This window comes from Sinocyclocheilus grahami, unplaced genomic scaffold, assembly GCF_001515645.1.
Source record: "Sinocyclocheilus grahami isolate Dianchi unplaced genomic scaffold, SAMN03320097.WGS_v1.1 scaffold260.1, whole genome shotgun sequence".
NCBI lineage: Eukaryota > Metazoa > Chordata > Actinopteri > Cypriniformes > Cyprinidae > Sinocyclocheilus > Sinocyclocheilus grahami.
Genome location: NW_015505439.1, coordinates 762,957 through 785,739, shown reverse-complemented (window position 1 = coordinate 785,739; position 22,783 = coordinate 762,957). Strand labels below are relative to the sequence as shown.

At 36.5% G+C, this 22,783-nt stretch overlaps 3 protein-coding genes across 3 annotated transcripts in view; 2 read left to right on the top strand and 1 right to left on the bottom strand.

Annotated features, from left to right (window-relative positions):
* Positions 1-4,303, top strand: part of LOC107599085 (myomegalin-like) — a 42,842-nt gene extending 38,539 nt beyond the window's left edge. Inside the window, exons 33-36 of the mRNA XM_016290572.1 lie at positions 66-204; positions 274-320; positions 2,589-2,679; positions 3,619-4,303. Coding sequence (XP_016146058.1) covers positions 66-204; positions 274-320; positions 2,589-2,679; positions 3,619-3,809 — 468 coding nt within the window. The 3' untranslated portion in view covers positions 3,810-4,303. The remainder of the gene's footprint in view (positions 1-65; positions 205-273; positions 321-2,588; positions 2,680-3,618) is intronic.
* A 1,875-nt stretch (positions 4,304-6,178) lies between these two features.
* Positions 6,179-15,310, bottom strand: LOC107599083 (calcium-binding mitochondrial carrier protein SCaMC-1-like). The gene is made up of 10 exons (XM_016290570.1): positions 14,755-15,310; positions 13,573-13,699; positions 13,157-13,244; positions 11,406-11,517; positions 9,722-9,880; positions 9,216-9,368; positions 8,591-8,698; positions 7,960-8,127; positions 7,114-7,264; positions 6,179-7,030 (listed from the first exon to the last, which is right to left on the bottom strand). Exons 1-10 carry the CDS (start codon positions 14,935-14,937, stop codon positions 6,849-6,851), a joined length of 1,431 nt encoding a protein of 476 aa, XP_016146056.1. The 5' UTR covers positions 14,938-15,310; the 3' UTR covers positions 6,179-6,848.
* Positions 15,311-16,038: 728 nt separating this feature from the next.
* The window catches only part of elp3 (elongator acetyltransferase complex subunit 3), a 26,746-nt gene continuing 20,001 nt past the window's right edge, over positions 16,039-22,783 (top strand). Inside the window, exons 1-7 of the mRNA XM_016290568.1 lie at positions 16,039-16,227; positions 16,731-16,830; positions 16,920-17,058; positions 17,168-17,238; positions 17,843-17,906; positions 18,022-18,090; positions 18,277-18,431. Coding sequence (XP_016146054.1) covers positions 16,206-16,227; positions 16,731-16,830; positions 16,920-17,058; positions 17,168-17,238; positions 17,843-17,906; positions 18,022-18,090; positions 18,277-18,431 — 620 coding nt within the window. The 5' untranslated portion in view covers positions 16,039-16,205. The remainder of the gene's footprint in view (positions 16,228-16,730; positions 16,831-16,919; positions 17,059-17,167; positions 17,239-17,842; positions 17,907-18,021; positions 18,091-18,276; positions 18,432-22,783) is intronic.

Genomic DNA, 22,783 nt, shown 5'->3' with positions numbered 1-22,783 from the left:
AAATCAGTTTGAATGTCTGTTATTGGTGTAATCCTAAAGGGTTTCTTATAAATGTGTGTGTGTAGGAGCAGTCTTTGAAAAAAGAGGTTGTCACACTGAGGCGCAAGTTGTCTGAACAAGAGCAGCTTCTCAGGGACACGATGGAGAATCTGAGGACCTCCAGTCGCACTAAAGACAACATGGAGCAATTCATCGTCAATCAATGTGAGTTTCTCTCTTCTCTTTGTTCATGTTTATTGTTCTTCTCCTCACTTTATTTTTATTTGTATCCAGTGTCAAGAACACGAAATGTGTTGAAACAAGCTCGCTCAAATCTAGAGGTGAGTCTTTTCTATCATTCATACATGCATTTCTTTTACAACCTTAAGCATGTAGAGGTGTGCGATATCCCAATTTTTGATCGTAGATGATTAAAATGTCTCCACGATCTGCTTTTGAAGAAATATACCCTTACCAAAAAGTAGTATACTTCAAGTTTATTTTAGTAAGTATACTTAAGTAAAGTTCAAGTATATTTTTAAGTATACTTTATGTAGTAAGTATACAAATATCAGTGTACTAGTAGTATACTAGTAAGTGTACTATTTCAATACTCCTTGGGACTAAATTGGCCCACTTTCTAGTATATAAAAGTATACTTTTAAGTATACTTTAAGTATAACAGTAGTAAACTTTGAGTACACAACTAGTTTACATCAAAATGTTTAGTTTGTACTGCAACTATACTAAAAGTGAACTTATAGGTATACTGATAGTTTACTAATTAAATACTTGTAGTAGCATTTTTTGTACACCGTTTTATGTCTGATGATCGTGTTAGAATACATGTGGAAGCATCTGTTGTTTCGGTTTCTTCTTCACTTGTGTTTTTTGGAAATTCTGTACAGAAGATGTGTACTAGCGCCCCCTACAGTATAACAATGAAAACACGGATTCTAGGAGCACAATAATAGCTAAAATAGATTTAGATTTTTTCAAGTATAGTTAAGTCAAGTATACTTAAATGTCATTTTAAGTATATTTCTGAGAAGCACATAAAGCCCATTTCTGACAAGTACATAAAAAGTAGACAAAAAGTATACTTTCCTATTTTTAGTTTAAAAGAAGTATACTAATAGCCCACTTGAATGAACTTATTTTTCGTAAGGGTAGTATCGTGCTACAGCTCACATTCTATCAGTTGCAGTTGCCTCTGTCTCAATAATACAACTCGATATACATTCATATCAAATGTTAACTCAGTGGTAGAGTTACACTCACTGGACACTGCACTTATTCGCAATCACAAAAGTACATTATTTGCATGTGTTTTAAAGCCTTGCCATTTAAACTTTTCATTCACGCGCTGTTCTGACGTGCGCCTTTTCTGAGCGTGTACACTAAAAAGCCTGTCAAACAGCATCTGATTACTGGACTAAGTTATCTTTCACATCTGAATTTGCTAATTCTGTCAAAAACACACGAGCTTTACAAATAAACACAGTTAGTTATGTCTAAAGTGAATGCATGCCTGTATTATATTAGATGCTTGCAGGTCTTAAAGCAACAACATAGTACTAAATATGCTGCCGTTTGTCATTAAATGGATAGTTCAACCAATAATTACAATTCTGTCATTATTTACTCACTCTCATGTTGTCCCAAACCTGTATGAATTTCTTTCTTGTGCTGAACACAAAAGACAATATTCTTAAGAATGTGGGTAACCAAACAGTTGCTGGTCCACATTGACTTTGATAGTAGGAAAAAAATACTATGGAAGTCACTGGGGACTAGCAACTGTTTAGTTACCCACATACTTACATACTTCAAAATAACTTTTATGTTCAACAGAAGAAAGAAACTCATTAAGGTTCAAGTAAATGATGACAGAATTTTCATTTTTGGGTGAAGTATTGCTTTAAAGAGAAAAATCACTCACTGCTCTTGACTGAAGAACTTTAATACAGTTGCTTTAATAAGAAGCAATGTATAATTTATACAGTAATGTGTATATAGTGTTTTATATTTGTTCATTCAATTTCTTGAATGCTATTGCTAAATACACCTACTGTGCCTGAAAAATAAAGCACTGTTTGTTTTAGTTGTATAGCCAATTATGTGTATTTGTAATGTGTATCTTTGTTGTTTTTTTAAAACAAAGTTAAAATAATGATTTTTATCTTTGGTCTGCCATTCTTTTTTTATTTTATATTTTGTTACCTTGTAAGGCTTTGTTTTTAAAATAGGGAAATTAGTTTGGCTGTACTGCTCAGACAACTTGCAAAATAGTAAAACCAACTTGACAAAGACTCGTGATAAAATCGTGAATCCTGATTTTTCTGAAAAACATTGTGATATGATATATTTGCAATATCGCCCACCCCTTTAAGCATGTTTCTATTTGTAAAACAAGTTTCCCTGGTTACACATCCAAATATGTGTAGCCCAAATGGCTTTTCAGTGTCTCAGAATAGTTTTTAGCTGAATAGACTTTAGCGTCAAGGGAAACCCAAAGGAATCCATCAGACGATTAAAGTCTTTATCTTCTTTCTCACTGGGTTATTTTACTTCTCCTGTGTATTTCTATGTCTTCTGAGTTATTCCAGAAGAATGAACTCAAGATTGCCTCTCTAGGCTGCACCCCTCTCCCTTCATCTTTCTATTCGTTCTCATCCACTCCTTCCTGGTCTGATAGAGGTACTGCGCTCTGGGTACATGTGTATGTGCTTGTCAAGCAACACATGCATGTCTGACCTAATCTCACGTAACCAGACGTCTGACCATCAGCATGAAGTGTCATCCACCTTCTTTTTCATACAGTAAAAACTGTAATAACACTTTTCTATTTTAATATGATTTTTCATTTCTTTTATATATATATATATGAATTAAATATATTTTATAACTAATGTAATTTATTCCTATAATGGCAAATTTTCAGCAGCCGTTACGTCATTCGTTAGTGTCACGTGATACTCCAGACATCATTCAAATATGCTGAAACATTTCGTATTATTATTAATGTTGAAAACAGTTGTGCTGCTTCATATTTTTTTCAGAATTCGTCAATGAAACAAAAATGAAAAGGAACAACATTTGAAATAGAAATCTTTTGTGACATTATAAATGTCTTTACTGTGACTTTTGATCAATTTAACAAAAAAAATGTTTTTTAATTTCTTAAAAAAACATTGTACTGAACTCAAACTTTAAACAGTAGTGTAACTTGCACTTTGAATAGTATGTAAAAGATTTCACCTGCAGTATGAATAGAGCCTGTATCTCATTAACAAAACTCTTTCAGTAATATAAACTCTAGTTCATCCTTAGAAGCGTTTATTGTGGCATTCTGGGAAAATAAAGTGAAATCCAGCCGGTCAGATGGGAACTGATCATGTCAGTCAGCTCTTACCATTTTTGTGCGCAATATTGCACACACTGAGACAGTCAGACCTGACAATAATTTAGTCATTACAGAGTATGCTGCCCTCTCTTGGCTAAGTTGGCTTGGAGTGAAACTACAGAACCAGTTTTTGTTTATTTGTTTGTGCATAATCTACTCTAATGGCACAGTTAATAATGAATGATTGAAAGCTTCTCATCTAAGAATGACTCTTGCTGTCACTCTTTGTTCAGGTGAGGTCTCAGGAGCCTCCCTCCAGCATGCCTCCTCTCTTGGTTGGAATTTCGTGACTCCTCACGCTCAGGATCAGCACAAATCAATGACCGCTTCATGGCTGGCACAGGGGTGTGACAGACAGTGTCTCCTACAGGTGTCCTGCAGAACAGACTCCAGACTGAGCGCTGCTGTCTCTCCCTCTTTCTGAGTGAATCAGAGTTGTATGAATTCACCCTAAGATGCATTAGATGTCCTGGAGCATGTGTAGATCTATCATTCTAGATCTATCAGTTAGCTTTATTTATTATATAAGAACCATCAAAAAGCTCTCAAAGTTCCATTTGATTAGATTAGTATTATAGATGTTTGGATTAGCAATCATGTCTCCAACCAAAGTAACATCTCATGCGTTTGGTGTTAGGGTTTATATTGAACCAGCAACACAATTAATGTGCAATTATAATACTACTGTGTGTGCTACCAGCCAGACCTGCTACACTGTAAATGAAAGTCACCCCAAGGATGAACTGAAGACCGATGGTGCAATAATATTTCAATAAGCCTCCTGCTATAGTCTTGAAATTGGAATATAAGAGCCATGATTGTTTGTTTTGTGTTATTGCCAAAGTTTGAGTGTATTGCTTTTAATTAACTAACCCTCTGCTGTGTTTTGTTCTATTAAACCTGAAGTAAATTTTTTTCTTTTTTCCTTTAATTTCCTTTTTTCTCTTTAATTTTCTTTCTTTTATTATTTTTTTATTTTAATGTATTTTTTTACTGTTTTTATTTAACCTGTTTCTGTTTTATAATTTTCCTGTACTGGAGAGTATTTTTGATTACTGTTTAGTTTTGGTCCAAAAAAAAAAAAACTTTTTTTTTTTATATTTCTATTTGCTGTATCAGCTTTTCCTGATGGACCATTTTTATTTTTCATTTATTATTTTTTCACTTTTTGTTTTCTTTTATTTTTTATCTATTTTATTTTACTTGGTTTGTTTTTGTTTTTTATAATAGGCTTGCAATGTCTGTAAACTGGTTCCCATGAGATAAAAAAATGATCTCAAGTTACTGAGTTAACATTACTGGGTTAAATAATTACCATGTTAGACATTGCAGACAATTTAGCAAATTGTAGATTGTGAGAGACTGGTCATAATGCTACACATGTGCATTGCTTTAATGTTCTAACTGTATGTGGTTTTGAAAGCCTGTTGCTCTTGCATGAACCACATGAATTACGCTGTCATTTGCAGTATTTCAGTATTCCACAATAGTGCAAGAAGCCCTGGATTTTCTGCTGTATATGTGTAATGATCTGGTGCCATTTTGTTTGCTTTGTATATAATGTATTTGTTTATGAGACACCTGTTTGCTGCTGTCATTAGGTCAGGCATGCACATGTAATGATGACAAAAGAGAGCCATGGGTCATTTCAAGTCAACCTTGCACTCATTGTTCTATGACAATCAAACATTTCTCAGAGGTTTGTCATTTTGAAATTGAATTTGTTCAAAATATTGGTAGCAATGCAATTTGATTTTAAATTTCTCTTTGTAAATTGAGTGAGGGACCCTCACTGAGAACTCAAAAAATAAAGGGACAATTTAATAAAAAGGGGGTCATACACGACTCGTGTATTCTTGTCTCTATTTCTTGAATATATTAACAATATTTATGTCTTAATGGCACAAAAATCTAAGAATATTTTCACCTCTTCATACAAATGTCCCAAGTGTTGGATTTTTATATTTAAGATATTTTCTCCAACACATTGGTCTTAATAATACGTCTTATACGAACAGATGGCACAATACAGTTACTCCACATTAAGTCTTATGTCATGCTTAATACATCATGCATATTAGCCACATCACTAACGACATACTCAAAAGCTATTTCAGAAAATTCCTCTGTATTGTCCAGTACAATGTACTTTAGTAGTTATTCAGAACAGCTTGCCGTTTCGTAAATTTAATTGAATCCAACCGCAGTCAACATGCACTGAGAAATCCAGCTTTTGCGTCAGAGTTGAATAAGCCAGCTCAGTTAACTATTCCCAAGTCTTTAATCTTTTTGTCATTTGCTACACGCTATTACAAGGGATGGCTATTCATTTTGACCTTATCGCATTGTCCACTTTACATTATTTCAACATATTCAAATAAAATTCTATTACAACTTGAAATAACTGTTTTCATATATTTTAAAATGTATTTAATTCCTGTGGTGGCAAAGCTGAATTTTCAGCAGTCATTCTCTAGTCTTCAGTCTCACATGATCCTTCAGAAATCATTCTAATATGCTGATTTGGTGCTCAAGAAACATTTGTTATTAACAATTTTGGAAACAGTTGTGCTGTTTTTATGGAAACCGTGATATTTTTTTCAGGATACTTTGATGAATAGAAAATTCATTAGAACTGCATTTATTTGAAATAGAAATCATTTGTAACATTTTTAATGTCTTTACTCTCACTTTTGATCAATTTAATGGATCCTTGCTAAATAAAAGTATTAATTTCTTAAACAAATGTGCAATGAGACATCACAACACACAGTATTAAAATACAACCTTTAATATAAACAAGAGTTTCTAAACTAAGCAAACTTTGGGGATAAAGGCAACATAAGTTCAAATTAAATTTTCCAATGTATAGTAGAGATGGAAAGGAACCCACACAGAGATCGAACAAATGAAATAAGGCACATTTTGCTCTTTATGTCATAGTGTGGGATCCCATTTTGCATCGTTTCTCTGGTTCTTGTTTTACTGTGTGTATTTAGCATTTTTCACAGAACATATACAAACAGTACTTACTGCAGCATGTAAAGACTTGATTACGGCCCAACCTAATTCACTTAAAAAAAGTATATTCTGTATATTTATGTATAATTACTTTATGCAAAAATGCAGATTTCCATGTCTATCAATATATCTGTAAAACTGAGACTGATCCTGTAAAACATTATAGTGCATTGGCTCACAATGGCTTCATTGATTTGGTCAGGGATGAATGTAGAATATTTTAGAGATGTATTAATTACATATCAAAGTACAATTATATATCAATGTAAACATGAATTAGGTTGGGCCCCAACCTCAATGCAAGATACCATCATGGCTTTTTCCCCAGAGGTGATATATTAAACACTTTGGTTACTGAACAAACGTTTTGTCCCATCATGGAGGGTGTTTTCAAAGAGAGGTGGTAAACATTTTGTGCGTGTAAAAACATGCAAGACATTGATCATTTTGAGATGCCTAATCCAGACCTCATGTACTCATACACCACATAGCTGATGCTGACAGCTGGGATCACTTTCATGAAGTTGGGCAGGATCCCACGGTAAAGCCCGAAAAAGCCCTCTTTCTGCATGATCTTCTTCACTAACTTGGACATGGACACCGGCTCCGATCCCTCCATAGACGCTGGGGAGAATAAAAGGAAAATGTTAGGCAAATCACAGTGCAAAATTGACATATCCTGTGCATATTCTGGTCTGAATATTTACCCTGGGCCTGCATGCGTGTGCGGACCAGGGCGAGAGGGTAACTGGCCAGCTGGCCACATGTGCTAGAAATGGTCCCACAGCCGAGAAGAACCAGCACTCCTGGATTAGCAGTGTCTTTAGCATAGCGAGACAACCAGGCATTCTTCAGGGTCTAGAGAGAGAAAGAGTCAAAATTACATCTATTCATGTTTCATTTCTATTTTAATTTCAGTCTTTTTAGTAATCACTTTAGTACTTCAACCTCATCATGTTTTATTTCAGTTAGTTGCCAAGGCAACATTTCTCTTTTTTTTTTTTTCAGGCATTCTTCAGGGTCTAGAGAGAGAAAGAGTCAAAATTACATCTATTCATGTTTCATTTCAATTTTAATTTCAGTCTTTTTAGTAATCACTTTAGTACTTCAACCTCATCATGTTTTATTTCAGTTAGTTGCCAAGGCAACATTTCTCTTTTTTTTAAAAATGTTTTTCATCTAATATTTGTATTTTATTTAACTTCAGCATTATTTCATTTAATGAAAACAATTTCTCAGTTTTAGTTTTTAGTTAACGGACGGACCACCCATCAATGAGGATTACCCATTCTATTAATACTCACAGAAAACATGCCTAAAAATTGTGTTTTTGAGAAATTTTGATTTATATGAAATGCAAAGTATAATTCCAATGGTAGAAATTTATCTTGCACATAAATATGCAAACATCTGCTGCATTTTTAATTAGGTCAAAAACCTGAAAAATGCCTAGAGTCTGAAAATATGAAGCTGATATGATATTCAGAAACTGGGTATATAGTCGAACATTATAATCTTGAGGTATTTCACAGTGTTCCAGAGTTTGTACTCACCTCATACACTGCTAAATCTATTCCAGCATATGGAATAATTCCCAGTATATTGGGCACATAGCCTTTATAAAAGGCCTTCACCCCCTCCTTCTTCAGAATCTTCTTGGCACAGTCAAACATCCCAGAATACTGGCCAGTCTTCCTCAGAGTAAGTCTGGTCTTCATTACCTACAATTACAAAAAAAAATAAAAATACTATCATAATCATTTACCTTAAAATGTGCACCATGTGTCATACTGCCACTGAGAGCTACAGTTCATTTTAAATGGGCAATGTTGGAAGCATAATACACCAATTCACGTAGACATCTATATATTAAAACTCTACTCTTTCTTCAAAACACATCATACAGAATTATCCATCTCCATGAGAATACTGGCCAGTCTTCCTCAGAGTAAGTCTGGTCTTCATTACCTACAATTACAAAAAAAAAAAAAATACTATCATAATCATTTACCTTAAAATGTGCACCATGTGTCATACTGCCACTGAGAGCTACAGTTCATTTTAAATGGGCAATGTTGGAAGCATAATACACCAATTCACGTAGACATCTATATATTAAAACTCTACTCTTTCTTCAAAACACATCATACAGAATTATCCATCTCCATAGGTCTCATTTCTAACCTCCATGGGATAGATGGCTGTTTGAGCGGTCGCACCGGCCAGAGAGCCAGCCATGAACCTCTCATATGACTGGATTTTCCCACCGTCTTTAGCCAGCAGCTTCTTATACTGTTAAAGTACAACACAAAACACATTATGCAAGACTGATTTAACATGTAAAAGCTTATCCAAACAAAACTGGGATGGGTTAACAACAATCTGTTCTCTTTTCATTAGGTAAAGGAAATGCAATCTTCTCCCTTGCAATTATCCTCTGTCCTCCACGCCGGATTACTAGTCCAGGGTTTTGTGAATGACTGCTGTTAAAATAGCTCTCATTGACACGCTGCTTGTGTAATCACAGCCATGTTGTTATTCAGTAAAACAGATCCATAATCTACAAGTTAATATTGAGTAACTGACATTTCACCCAATATGATCAGTTTTTTGCTTATTTTTGCTTTATCAGGAAAAATAATAGCTCAAAGATAAAAAGGAAGATTGTTGCAAAGAAAAATACAAAAGCAGAAGTGGTTTTCAGAGTTTGCGGGTTTCTTGGTAACGTGGGTTTCTAAGTGTCACACTGGTCATATCAGACTAGATATATAAGATGAAAGCTAGAAATATTCTCTTTCTATTTTCTCACCTGCTCATACGCCATAAACTTGATTGCAGTTTCTGGGGCGATTTTTATGACATTGACTCCATTACCCCGCCACAGAGAGGCCACGCCCCCTTCTTTAATCATCTGCTTGAACCCATCCATTAGACTGATTTTGTTGGATTTTGAGGAATGAACCTATAAAAGTATAGATTTACTGTCATTATGCCATTCAAGTAGATATTATGTTAATTACATGAAATACATTATACTATTTATCAGCCAATTCAAATTTCAATTGTTCATAAATTATTGAAGCAATCAGCTTTAACTATTTCAGCAAAATCAGTTTCTTTATAAGTATTTTGTCTTGTTTTCCAATAAACCTACATAAAAAAATTTTTTAGAACAAGATACATTTATATACATTTTATTACATAATTTTACTCTCAAATAAATGTATCTTGTTTTATGGGCGAGTACATATTTTACAACACATAAATATTGATAAGGAAAAACATTTTGAAGTATAAATTTGGGTTTAACCGCACCTGCATGAAGACTTTCATTCTGTCCAAGGGGGCAGTTCCTGTTCGAGAGACCACCCCTGCCATGCCCCCAGCAACAAGCTGCTTCCACCAGATGCCTGTGGTCTTTTCCTCCTCAGTGAACTCATCTGGAATAGTCAGACTGTCACCTATATCCAACACCTAGCACACAACAGAGGTAAAGTTAGTTACTAACCGAGTATAGTACGGACTGGAGTAACTTACGAAACCATACTTAATGACAAATAAATTACTTATTTTTATGGCTCAAACCAATGTTTGAAATCTTGAGAAAATAATATGCAAATATGAAGACAGGTATGAAATATAACAGTTTCTATGTGAAAGCTGCAGTAGTAAGTAGGATGTACACTGGCCTCAATGCATGTCCAACTCTGACCTTTAACCTTTCACACTGCACAGCTACTGACTCCCTGAAAATGTATAATTCGTAAGGGACAATTAATTACAACCTTGATCCTAATCCAAGTTGGTGTAACCTAATGTCATCAACACTGTCATCTTATGTAATATATCAGTACTGCATCACAGACTTACACAGCATTTTATTAAAGGGACAGACCACCCAAAAATGAATATTCTGTCATCATTTACTGTGAGTAATTTGAATTAGAAGTTCAGCTATTTATAAATTAAATGTACCTTAATAGCAGATAGAATTTCTACCACCAAACTATTTTCATATTTTTACTTTCTATCTTTCTATCATAAGATGGGGCTATAGCTCAGTGGGCCAAAAAAGCTTTGGCCTCCATGAAATAATGCAGATCAGAGGACCTACCATATCTACATCCATCACATATACGGCCTCTTCATCCTCAAAATCAATGATGAGCCATTCTCTCTTGTGCCCCTGCAGCAAAGCCATTCTTATACTGTGCTGCCAGCCCGTCTGACACCAGCCGTGGACGCTGATAACTGCAATGAAGACCTACCGCTTCACCTGCTCTCCTCACAATATCACTTCTTCTTCTTTGCCCAACCTCACTGAGCTTCCATCAGTGCAGCAGTCAGATGACGAGCGCATTCAGGGCTAATCCCAGTACAGGACGGTCTTAAATTAGCTTCTCTGCAATTGGCTGAGATGACTCAAGCCGAACTTGCACTGCTCAAAAATCAGAAAATCACCCAGTGACTGGCTTATTTTAAGTATAAAATTTAAGTTACCCTGAAAAGACTTTAGATAAAAGATGCGGACAACCACAAACATTGTATTATTTTAATTCTAAATAGTAAATATAGGGCTTTGGTTTGTGTTAGAGGTAATCAGTAGTATTTATAATGAGCTTTACTTAAAAAAGTATATAATATGTCCTTATGCATATAGCGTAAATGTGTGCGTGCAAGTCACTTTCGTTAACTCTTGACACTTAATCAGTTAAGAGACTCCTTATCCTTCCTGGTCTCGACACTTTTCCCATGATCCCCCAATACTCCCCACTGACAGAGGGATATAAATGGTTGGCCAAGCTGATTACAGGGCTACCGAACTGTGTGGTTGACTAGACAACTGAATGGGCGTCTGACCGAGCTGATGACATGTGACCGCTTGACTACACTAAGCAGAGCCGTCATCATAGCATCTAGTGATCATTGTAACTGATACCTGATTCAAATCATATGGTAATGCATGCAATATGTGATATAATGATTGTGTGGAACTCACAGTTGAGTGTTTCCAGTAGCGTATGATTTCCTGAAGGTTATCTGCTGGGTTGAAGAGGAAATGCTCCCTCCATTCATTCCAATCCACAGTCATAGTTCCATCCGCATCAATACTGGAGGACAAAGGGTCAAATTAGATAAGACATGTGAATATGGATTACAATGTCCTATGTGATAAAGTTATACTAGAGCCTAATGGGTAAATCTAAAAAAATTGTCAGCTGAACAGGAAAGGCTATATTGAATGTTTTTTTCGTTATGTAATACAGTATATGAGTACATATATGTAAATAAATATAAAAATACTAAGCCTATTGCTGTGACACTTCTATCCCATATCAAACCACTACTAATCATTTCTTGCATAACTATAGAATTTTCCAAGAAACTGCCCTTCTCTGCAATACTTTATCAAAGAACTAATTAGATTAGTATTTCATAAGCAAAGAATTTATACAAGCATATTGTGTACTTCTCTAATTACTGACAACACAAATGTGCATAAATGATTAAAGGGGTGGTTCAGTGTTTTTTTTCTAGGCTTGATTGTATTTATGGGGTGCAGTCTAACATGTGTTAATGCTTCGTTTAAAAAAACAAAAACATTATTTTTCACATAATTTACCTTTATTCCACACAGCTCTGTCCTTTCTCTGTGAAACGGGCTGATCTTTTCCTGTTTTTATGAAGCCCCGCCCTCAGAAATAGGCGATGGGCTCTGATTGGTTAGCTAGCCCAGTGTGTTGTGATTGGCTAAACCGCCTCTAGTGCGCTAAACGTCCCGCCCCTCACCTCAGCGCATGTGCTCCGGTTATATTGTAAACAACGGCATGGTTAATATCGCTTATCAGTTTGAGCCCGATTGAGAAGCAGAGGATATTATTGAAGATGATCGTGCAGAACCTGTGCAAGCACGGCTTTTAATGGTAGGCCTATGTTTTTTAAAAACATTATTTTATTAAAACTTTAATACAGTACGGCAACTGCATGCGTGTCCATGTTTAACGCTTCTCATAGCTATGTGAAAATAAGTGTATAACTGGAACAGTTCATTGTCCGGGCTGAGCTGAATGGGGGGGGAGAGAGAGAGAGAGAGAGAGATGCAGAGCATGTGCAGAGCAGGGGAACGTGAGGAACAGTATTAAGAACCGCCGCTTTAGAACATTGATTTTGAAACTTGTGAATCCATTAGAATCGTTAGAAGACAGAATCGCGATTCATATATGAATAGATTTTTACGTGCACCTCTAGTTTTCTCATCCTCTTCTCTAAAGCAGCGCAGCATGGCCTCGCCCCCTTTGCTGCCTTTTTCCGAGGGCAGGGTTTATTACATCACAAACCCGGGAAGTAACTTGTTGTAGTCCCTACCAGCCGTTTTTGTAGGCATTAAACTGCCAGAATGTTAAAAGACGATATCTCCGTTTGCATTGAACTTTCAGCTTCGTAACTTTGCAGATGTTGTTTATGCTCAAACAGCAACATTACACACTAACATTAAAAAAGCAAAATCACAATGAACCACCCCTTTAAAGGCCTATTTACAAGTTAACACTATGACTTCATCACTACATTAAAGCAAGTGAAATTTGTATCAGGTGTGTAATATTTTGCATTTAAGTGAGTGTAATCTTTATTGTCCAGTCAGTTATTGGCTGCTTTGCTATAAATGAAATGAAGACTTGGATGGGTTTTGACCGTGGTCTGAATAGACTTCAATTTTTCATTCTTGGTGTGAGCAGGCCTTAGGAGTACCTGTGGAGGATCGTCTCTGCATCTCGATCTGTCAAGTTTAAGCCTAAGTCTTTAAGTGACTGCTGGATCTCTTTGGCATCGATGCGACCTGCATATGCAATTAATGTTGTTAATAAATGTTTATTTGGTGATCAACAAAAGCAGAAGGTGCAATGACAAGTGTTTCCGTTTGACTCTAAATTAGCATGATTAGTGGATGTAAGTAAGACTTTACATTACTGGATGTAAGACTTTAGGTCAAACTCATTTATATAGCGCCTTTCACAATATACATCGTTTCATGTTGTTGTCTATAATGCTTTGATGCTTTAACATAGAGTGGTTTTAGGGAACAAAAGATCCTATGAATTTAATGGTTAAAACGGTTAGTCCTGAAAAAAGGAGAGCAAAAAACATACAGTATACTTCAATCTTACCATCCTGATTTTTGTCCAGACTCTTGAAGGTCAGTCTGAGTTTTTTCTCGTGTTCTTTCAGATACTTTGAAAACTCCTCAAAGTCCAGCCCTTCATCCTTATCAGCGTCTCCAGAGGCAAACATTTTCTGTAAGAGAGAAACAAACACAGTCTATGAGGTGTGCATCACTGAGTACTGAACCTAAATATAAACATTAATATTTTTGCACATCGTACAGATTCTCTGGAAACAAAAAAATCTCAACCTTATGCTAGATTTAAGAAAAAGCCCTTTAGCCCTCATTTCATATTCAAACAGTCAGACAAACCAGCACAGTTTGTTCTGACATCACTGTAGGTTTTAAAAACACTGCCACCCAGTGTTGTCATTTAGATGCAATTCACACTTCTACAATGCAGAAATGTAGGTAATACAAATCTATAAAACAATTCGACATGCAAATGTCTCTCCAAAATCAGCATGGACATAAGAAAATCATTATAATGCATCCGTGTAACCTGATGAGTTTGCAGGCACACTCATTGTCTTACTGATAGTGAGTCTCATTTGCTTAGGCGAGGTGTGGTTATATCATCTGTCTCAGGGGTAAGGAATGCCAACGGATAATGGAATGTAGGTTTTATATGAGCATGAGCAGTATTAGAAGTGTCTTTACACACCCTTCTGCTTGAAGTGCACTTCCTTGCAAAAGACAGGAAATGGCATTACCTATATGTGATTGGAAAGCCCTATCTGAAAGAAAGGACAGCTGGGGGAATGTTGAGGGCGGCAGATCTGTTATTTCCTGAAGTCAAAATTAGGTGATTATTTCTATGTGCAATAAACGTAAAAAGCATGATTATATATATACACTCCTAAGTTACTTAAATATTACTAGAGGAGGAGGAAGAGGTTGTGGGTTGGCACTAAATGCATAATTTCCCCGTCACATCTTTGAACTACTATTTATAGTATTTTACTATAAGGTTTAGCTTAGAAGCATGCATTATTATCTGCAATATTACATCGAACAAAATGGTGGATTTTTCTTAGTACTAAATTTCCCTAGCATGCGAACAATATCGGAACCCAACAGCTTGTCAACGTGGTTTATTGGGTTATGCGGTTTATATTGCACTTAATACCCAGATCTACTAGTGAGTCAACGACAGAAACACAGTGAGGCAGGGAACTGGAATTACCTGCGCTTCTCCTTTCCCCACAGTGAAGCCCATAGCAGCCAGGCCCGTCTTGAGCTCAGAAACATCCACTTTCCCATCTTTATTAGCGTCTAACTTCTCAAACAACTCCGCGAAAGTTTTCGTGTTGTCCTCCTCCAAACAATGAGATTCGGTGAACACGAATTTCCTTATAAGCTGATGCATGATGAAGTGCGACGTACGGTGTATTTATATATATATATATATATATATTTTTTTTTTTTTTTTACCGCACGCGGGATCCTTGAGATTGCAGGGAAACTGCGGAAGAACAGCAGCAGATGTTGCCTGGCACTGGAGAAAACAGACCCTCCCTTGACGTCTTGCTCCACTGTGCTAGACTAGAGTAATCATACTTTTATTGCCACTATGGCTAGAAACTCAACACTGTATCAGGTTTAAAGTGTAGACTTTCGTCCGAGCTGAGCTGAGAAGGAGGGACTAACATTACTAGGGTATTTGCCTGCGGTTCCTCCTCGTTTCAGACGGACACACCCAAATGTACACAAGCTCAAGAAGTGTTTTTTTCCCTATTTGACATACTGCCAAGAATTACTTAACAGAGGTTGCATTTAGTAATTCATGCTCAACTTCCCATTTTTCATGGCACTATATGGACTGTAATGCGACCTATAGTCTACTCGCAACTCTTAGATAGATAGATAGAAAGATAGATAGATAGATAGATAGATAGATAGATAGATAGATAGATAGATAGATAGATAAATAGATAAATAGATAGATAGATTATTATTATTATTGCTTGCATGCTAAAAATGTGCAATGCATAATAGTGGTCTTAATATGATACAATTAGAATTTTCAGTTTAGTGTTGCACAGCTGTAGAAGCAAATCCCTATCACCCTAAATATAGCGAGTTACTACAGTAGTCAGATATGAATGGGATAAATATAGCTTCAAAATACTGCATAGCTATTATTATAATTGCAGTACATGTTGGAGAATCAGATATCAGTCGAGGCATACACACTAGCCTAAGCCTAGTTGATGCAATTTTGAAACATTCACGATACTTTACGGTGTGGTTACTCTATTACAATATCCCTTGGTGCTCATAACAATCTCTAACGATATTTTTCTTACAATATAATTTCTATATCACCAAGTATGTGGGATATTTATTAGACAATAGGCCTATGAGACCAAATGTCTCTACTACAGATTGTCTAAAGACTCTCTGAACACTAGAGGTCCTCCAGTGTGTACTTCAGAACTGCTGTTGCAAAGTGCGTTACAACTTTACGACAATCGTACTACATGTGTTGCTTTACGACACAGCAGTCGCTTTACGGAAGAGTGCTGCATGTTCGCTGATGTTGACATTTTTATCCGTAGCTTGACGATATAACTAACAACAAGTTTGAGTGTTTATCATATACGAGTTCTGGATTATTTGTAGCTTGTTTCCAAGATGGGAAAACCTAAAAAGAAGAGTAAGTATTTACTGTTAATTTTATACAGTACGTGTTCTGTTAGTTGCGTGATGTAATGTCTAATCTACTAAGTCTTGGGTATTGTATGTTTTAACATCATATGTAAGGGAATTTTATATTTTATTTTTATTTAACACAAGCAGTTTCGTAAATGTTCGTCACTGTTAAAATGACAATGTGACAAAAAGTTAACAAAGTCATGTGAATGAATACTTTTTTTATTTGTTTTTTGGATGTTTCGTTAAGGAAGCATTAATTTGGAAGTTAACTACTAATGTTTTCTTATTACTTCCAAACAAAAGTATCTGTCATTATATATGTTTGGAAAGCATTTTGGGTTAGATGTAAGTTTATGATAAAAAGTTGGAACAATCAAAGCTGTCAGTGCATCCAGAGTAACTAGTTAACAGTAGGGACAGGTGTCTGAAACCTGCTTTCTGCTGAGAAAGAGTATGCATAGAAGTTAGTTTTTCTCTTACATTATCTGTCTGTGTCCTCATCAGGTGACTTGAGCCGTGCAGAACTGATGATGATGACAATTGCAGATGTCATCAAGCAGTTGGTTGAGGCCCATGAACAGGGAAGAGATATTAACCTTAACAAGTCAGTGCATTTTTAAGTTTCAGAAACACAATTGGAACTGTTTTTTCTCACTGGAAAATGGTATACTAAGAGAGCTGGTGCTTTTATAGAGTCAAGACGAAGACATCAGCCAAATATGGTCTCTCTGCACAGCCACGGCTGGTGGACATCATTGCTGCAGTGCCGCCTCACTACCGAAGAGCCTTGGTGCCCAAACTTAAAGCCAAACCCATCCGTACTGCCAGTGGGGTAAGCATGGCTTGTTGGCCCTTTGCTATTTGTATTGGGGGTGGCGTAAAAATATCATAATGTAGAAATGAAACTGCTGCACAAACTTAGATTTTATATTTCTTTGTAGATTGCAGTTGTCGCTGTGATGTGCAAGCCTCATCGCTGCCCACACATCAGTTTCACAGGCAACATCTGTGTGTGAGTATGACTGAAAAAATGTGTCCTTGTATTTCTGTTACATTACCGTTCAAAAGTTTATTAACCCAACTGTTTTCACCTCTTACAATATTAACAAATGTTTCTTTAGCACCAAATCAGCATATTAGAATGATTTCTGAAAGATCATGTGACACTGAAAACTGGAGCTTTGCTATCATAAATAAATTACATTTGTATTTTAATAGAGAACATTTTAAATCGTAGTAATATTTCCCGCTATTACTGTTTTACTGTATGTTTGATCAAAGAAAAGCTGTTCTTATTAACATAAGAGACTTCTTTCAAAGACATAAAAAATTCTTGTCGACCCTAAACTTTTGAACAGTAGTGTACATTTATTCATTCAGCCCATGCTTTTAAATGAGAAATTCTACAACACAAGCGATTGATACTATAGAACGGCATAAACCTTTTTTACAGTACATATTCCATGTGGACCTGCATCTGGTTCAAGCAGTTAGCATTGTGTTGTTAGCTGGTGGAAAAGCTTTTATGAGCAAAATATAATGATAAATCTGGTCTCAGTTTTGATGTAGATGTAGTGTGTATTGTAGTGTGTATTTGTTTTCATTTGCTCTAACAGCTACTGCCCTGGGGGTCCGGACTCAGATTTTGAATATTCCACACAGTCTTACACTGGATATGAGGTAATTATCCTTCTGTGTCCCACTGCAATGCTATCATACATGTTTTTATGATCAGTTTTGCACTGATGTTGTGCCATACACTTCATTTTGATTGTCTATTCATCCTCTTACCCAGCCTACGTCAATGAGAGCCATCCGTGCACGATACGATCCCTACCTCCAGACTAGGCACCGAGTAGAACAGGTGAGTCATCTTCACTGTTCATATTCATAAGCAGCCTTTTTGGCATACAGTTAAAATCATAAGGGATCATAAGCTACTTAATGGTTTTGATTTTACAGTGTACATCTGCAACGTTGATGATCCTCTCATCTTTTCCACTCATTAGATGGTGTTAATGTCATTATGCTGCTGTGTTTGCACATCTAGCTTAAGCAGCTGGGTCACAGTGTGGATAAAGTGGAGTTCATTGTGATGGGAGGCACATTCATGGCTCTGCCGGAGGAGTACAGGGACTATTTCATCCGTAACCTCCACGACGCGCTGTCAGGACACACGTCCAACAACGTCACTGAAGCTGTCAGGTACCAGTGCCACATAATAAACTTGTCTATGACTGATAGAATCAGGCCACCCTTAATTATGAGTTTCGTGGCACAAATTTCTTAGTGCCAGGAGAGGGCAAGGAACAGTCCATCACCAGTCGGTGACAACATTCTCTATGGCATAATGTGGTTGTCTTTGTAAGAATTAGTTAGTATATGTATCATCAAATTAAGTTTGAATTTATATTTTTATATATATACACAGTGCCTTGCAAAAATATTCATACCCCTAAACATTTTGTTGCTGCCTTATGTTGAACTGCTTTAAATTACCTTTTTCCCACATCAATCTACGCTCCATACACCATAATGGTAAAGCAAAAAAACGTTTTTTAACATCTTTGCAAATTTATTCAAAATAAAAAACTTAAATGATTCTGGGACAGTTGAAATTTAGCTCAGGAGCATTCAAATTGCTTGTAGATGTTACTACACTTCGAGTGAAGTTAACCTGTGGCAAATTCAATTGAATGGGTATGATTTGGAAAGGCACACACATCTTAATAAAAGGTCTAACAGCTGATAATGCATATCAGAGCAAAAACCAAGCCCTGAGGTCAAAAGAACTGCCTGTAGAGCTCAGAAACAGGTTTGTGTCAAGCCACACATCTGTGGAAGATTTCAGATTTAAAAAATCTGCTTCATTGAAGGGTCACAGAAGCATGTAGTCTCTGTTACCCTTAATGGAAGAAGTTTGAAACAACAGGACTCTTCCTAGAGCTGTCTTCCTGGCCAAACTGAGCAATTGATGGAAAAGGGTCTTGGTTAGAGTGGTGACCAAGACCATGATAGTTGAGCTCCATGATCATATGTGCAGATGGGAGAAATCTAGAGAAGGACAAATATCACTGCAACACTCCACCGATCTGGGCTTTATGTCGGAGTGGCCAGACTCAATCTTCTCCTCAGTGAAGACCCATGAAAACACACTTGGATTTAGCATAAAAACACCTAAAGGACTCTCAGACTCTGAGAAACAAGAGTCTCTGGTCTGATGAACCTCAATTCCAAGCATCATGTTTGAAGGAAACCAGGCACTGCTCATCACCTGAAGAGTACCTGAAGAGCCCATCCAACCTGACAGAGCTTGAGAGGTGAAGAGGTGAGGAGAAGAATGGCAGATAATTGCCAAATGATGATGATCAAAGTTTGTCGCATTAAACAAAAAAGACTTGAGACTGTAAAGGTGCTTCAGCTAAATATTTAGTTAAGGGTATGAATACTTATGCAATGTACTTATTTCAATTTTTTTATTTTGAATACATTTACGAAGTTGTGACAATTCTGTTTTTGCTTTGTCAGTATGGTGTATGGAGTGTAGATTGATGTGGAAAAAAAGTAATTTAAAGCAGTTTAACATAAGGCAGCAACATAACAAAATGGAAAAATGAATGGGGTATAAATACTTTCGCAAGGCACTGTGTGTATATATATATATATATATATATATATACACACACATTTGTGTGTGTGTGTGTATTAGAACTGATATAAAAATTCTGTACTATTTAGTTTAAATTAAAAATATAACACTAAAAACTAAAAGTATTTACTAAGTAAATTTAGGCATCACTTAAATTTTACTGGTCACACTCACACACACATACGCAGTACGACATGTAGTCAATGGAATTTTTTTATAACTGTACACAATAAAATAAATAAATAAAATGAACACAAAAGATAAGAACATAAAACATCATTAAAAAAAACAGATAAGAAATAGAAAAACATCATAAAAAATATAACAAATAAGAAATAGAATATGTTGGTGCCCTAGGAAAGACAAAATCCTTTGTGGCATAATTTTGCTTGTCTTTGTAATAATTAAAAAGTTCTGTTATATATCATCAAATGTTGCTTGAAATTATTATTATTATTTTTTTCAATTTTATGTAAAATGTAGGCATCACAAAATCATAATATTCAAAATCTAATTTTATTGGCCATACACAACCATACACAGTATGAAATGTGGTGGCATTCTTTTTATAACCCTGTGTACATAAAAAAATTAACAGAAAAATAATATAAATCAGAAACATTAATCAGAAATCGAATATTTCTTTGTTACAAATGGGTGCATTTAATAGTGCTAATAAATGACTAGTGAGCATTTGACGATGACAAAGGTAGTCTAAATGTAAAAATAGGGTGATAAATATCCAATATCGGCTGATATATATATATACAGTGGGGAAAATATTTATTTGATCCCCTGCTGATTTTGTAAGTTTACCCACTTACAAAAAAATTAAGGGTCTGTAATTTTTATGGTAGGTTTATTTTAACGGATAGACACAGAATATCAACCAAAAAATCCAGAAAAAACACTTTATATAAAGGTTAGAAATTGATTTGCATTTCAGTGAGTCAAATAAGTATTTGGAACCAGCAAGAATTCTGGCTCCCACAGATTGGTTATATGCCCATGTGGAACACAGATTAGTCCTGTCACTTTAAGAAGTTACTCCTAATGCTAGCTCGTTAGGTGTATAAGACACCTGTCCACACAATCTGTATCTTCCATTCCAACCTCTCCCACCACCATGGGCAAGACCAAAGAGCTGTCAAAGGATGTCAGAGACAAGATTGTAGATCTGCACAAGGCTTAAATGGGCAACAAGACCACCAGCAAGAAGCTTGGAGAGAATGAGACAACTGATGGTGCGATTTTTCGGAAATGGAAGAAATACAAAACAACCATCAATCGGCCTCGGTCTGGAGCTCCGTGCAAGATCTTGCCTCATGGGGTAAGGATGATCATGAGAAAGGTGAGGGATCAGCCCCCAACTACACGGGAGGAGCTTGTTAATGATCTTAAGGCAGTTGGGACCACAGTCACCAAGCAAAACATTAGTAACACACTACGCCGCAATGGACTGAAATCCAGCAGTGCCCCCAAGGTCCCCCTGCTCAAGAAGGCACATGTACAGGACTGTTTAAAGTTTGCCAAAGAACATCTAAATGATTCAGAGAAGGCTTGGGAGAAAGTGGTGTGGTCAGATGAGACCAAAATTGAGCTCTTTGACATTAACTGGACTCGCCGTGTTTGGAGGGAGAGAAATGCTCACTATGACCTCAAGAACACCATCCTACAGTCAAGCACGGAGGTGGAAACATTATGCTTTACGGCTGTTTTTCTGCTAAGGGTACAGGATGACTTCACTGCATTGAGTGGCAAATGGACAGGGCCATGTACTGTAAAATCTTAGACGAGAACCTCCTTTCCTCAGCCAGAACACTGAAGATGGGTCATGGATGGGTCTTCCAGCATGACAATGACCCGAAACATACCACCAAGGCAACAAAGGAGTGGCTCAAAAAGAAGCACATTAAGGTCATGGAGTGGCCTAGCCAGTCTCCAAACCTCAATCCTATAGAAAATCTGTGGAGGGAGTTGAAACTTCGAGTTGCCAAACGACAGCCAAGAAACCTTAAGGACTTAGAGAGGATCTGCCACAGCCATATCACCCTGCAGCCCAAGACTGGTTGCCCACTGAAGCTAAGCAGGGTTGAGCATGGTCAGTACCTGGATGGGAGACCTCCTGGGAAAAACTAGGTTGCTGTTGGAAGAGGTGTTAGTGAGGCCAGCAGGGGGTGCTCACCCTGTGGTCTGTGTCTTTCAGATGAGACGTTAAACCGAGGCCCTGACTCTCTGTGGTCATTAAAAATCCCATGGCACTTCTCGTAAAGAGTAGGGGTGTAACCTCGGTGTCCTGGCCAATTGCCCCCTGGCCTTTGTCAATCATGGCCTCCTAATAATCCCCAACCACTTGATTGGCTCTATGACTCTCTCCTCTCCACCTGTAGCTGGTGTGTGGTGAGCTCACTGGCGTCGTTGTCCTGTGGCTGCTGTGGCATCATCCAAGTGGATGCTGCACACTGGTGGTGGTTGAGGAGAGACCCATATAAATGTGTCATTCATTCATTCATTCTGTAAAGAGGACTGGATCAAAATCCCTCCTACAACTCCTACCAACTACAAAAAAACGTCTTACCTCTGTGTTTGCCAACAAGGGTTTCTGCACCAAGTACTAAGTCATGTTTTGCTTGGGGATCAAATACTTATTTCACTCACTGAAATGCAAATCAATTTCTAACCTTTATATAATGTGTAAATTTCTGGATTTTTTGGTTGGTATTCTGTCTCTATACGTTAAAAGATGAAAATTGCAGACCCTTCATTTCTTTGTAAGTGGGCAAACTTACAATCCTTTTTCACTCACAATTTGTACAGTGTCCCAACTTTTTTGGAATTGGGTTTGTGTGTATATATACAGTATATATATATATATATATATACATATACACATATATACATTATATAA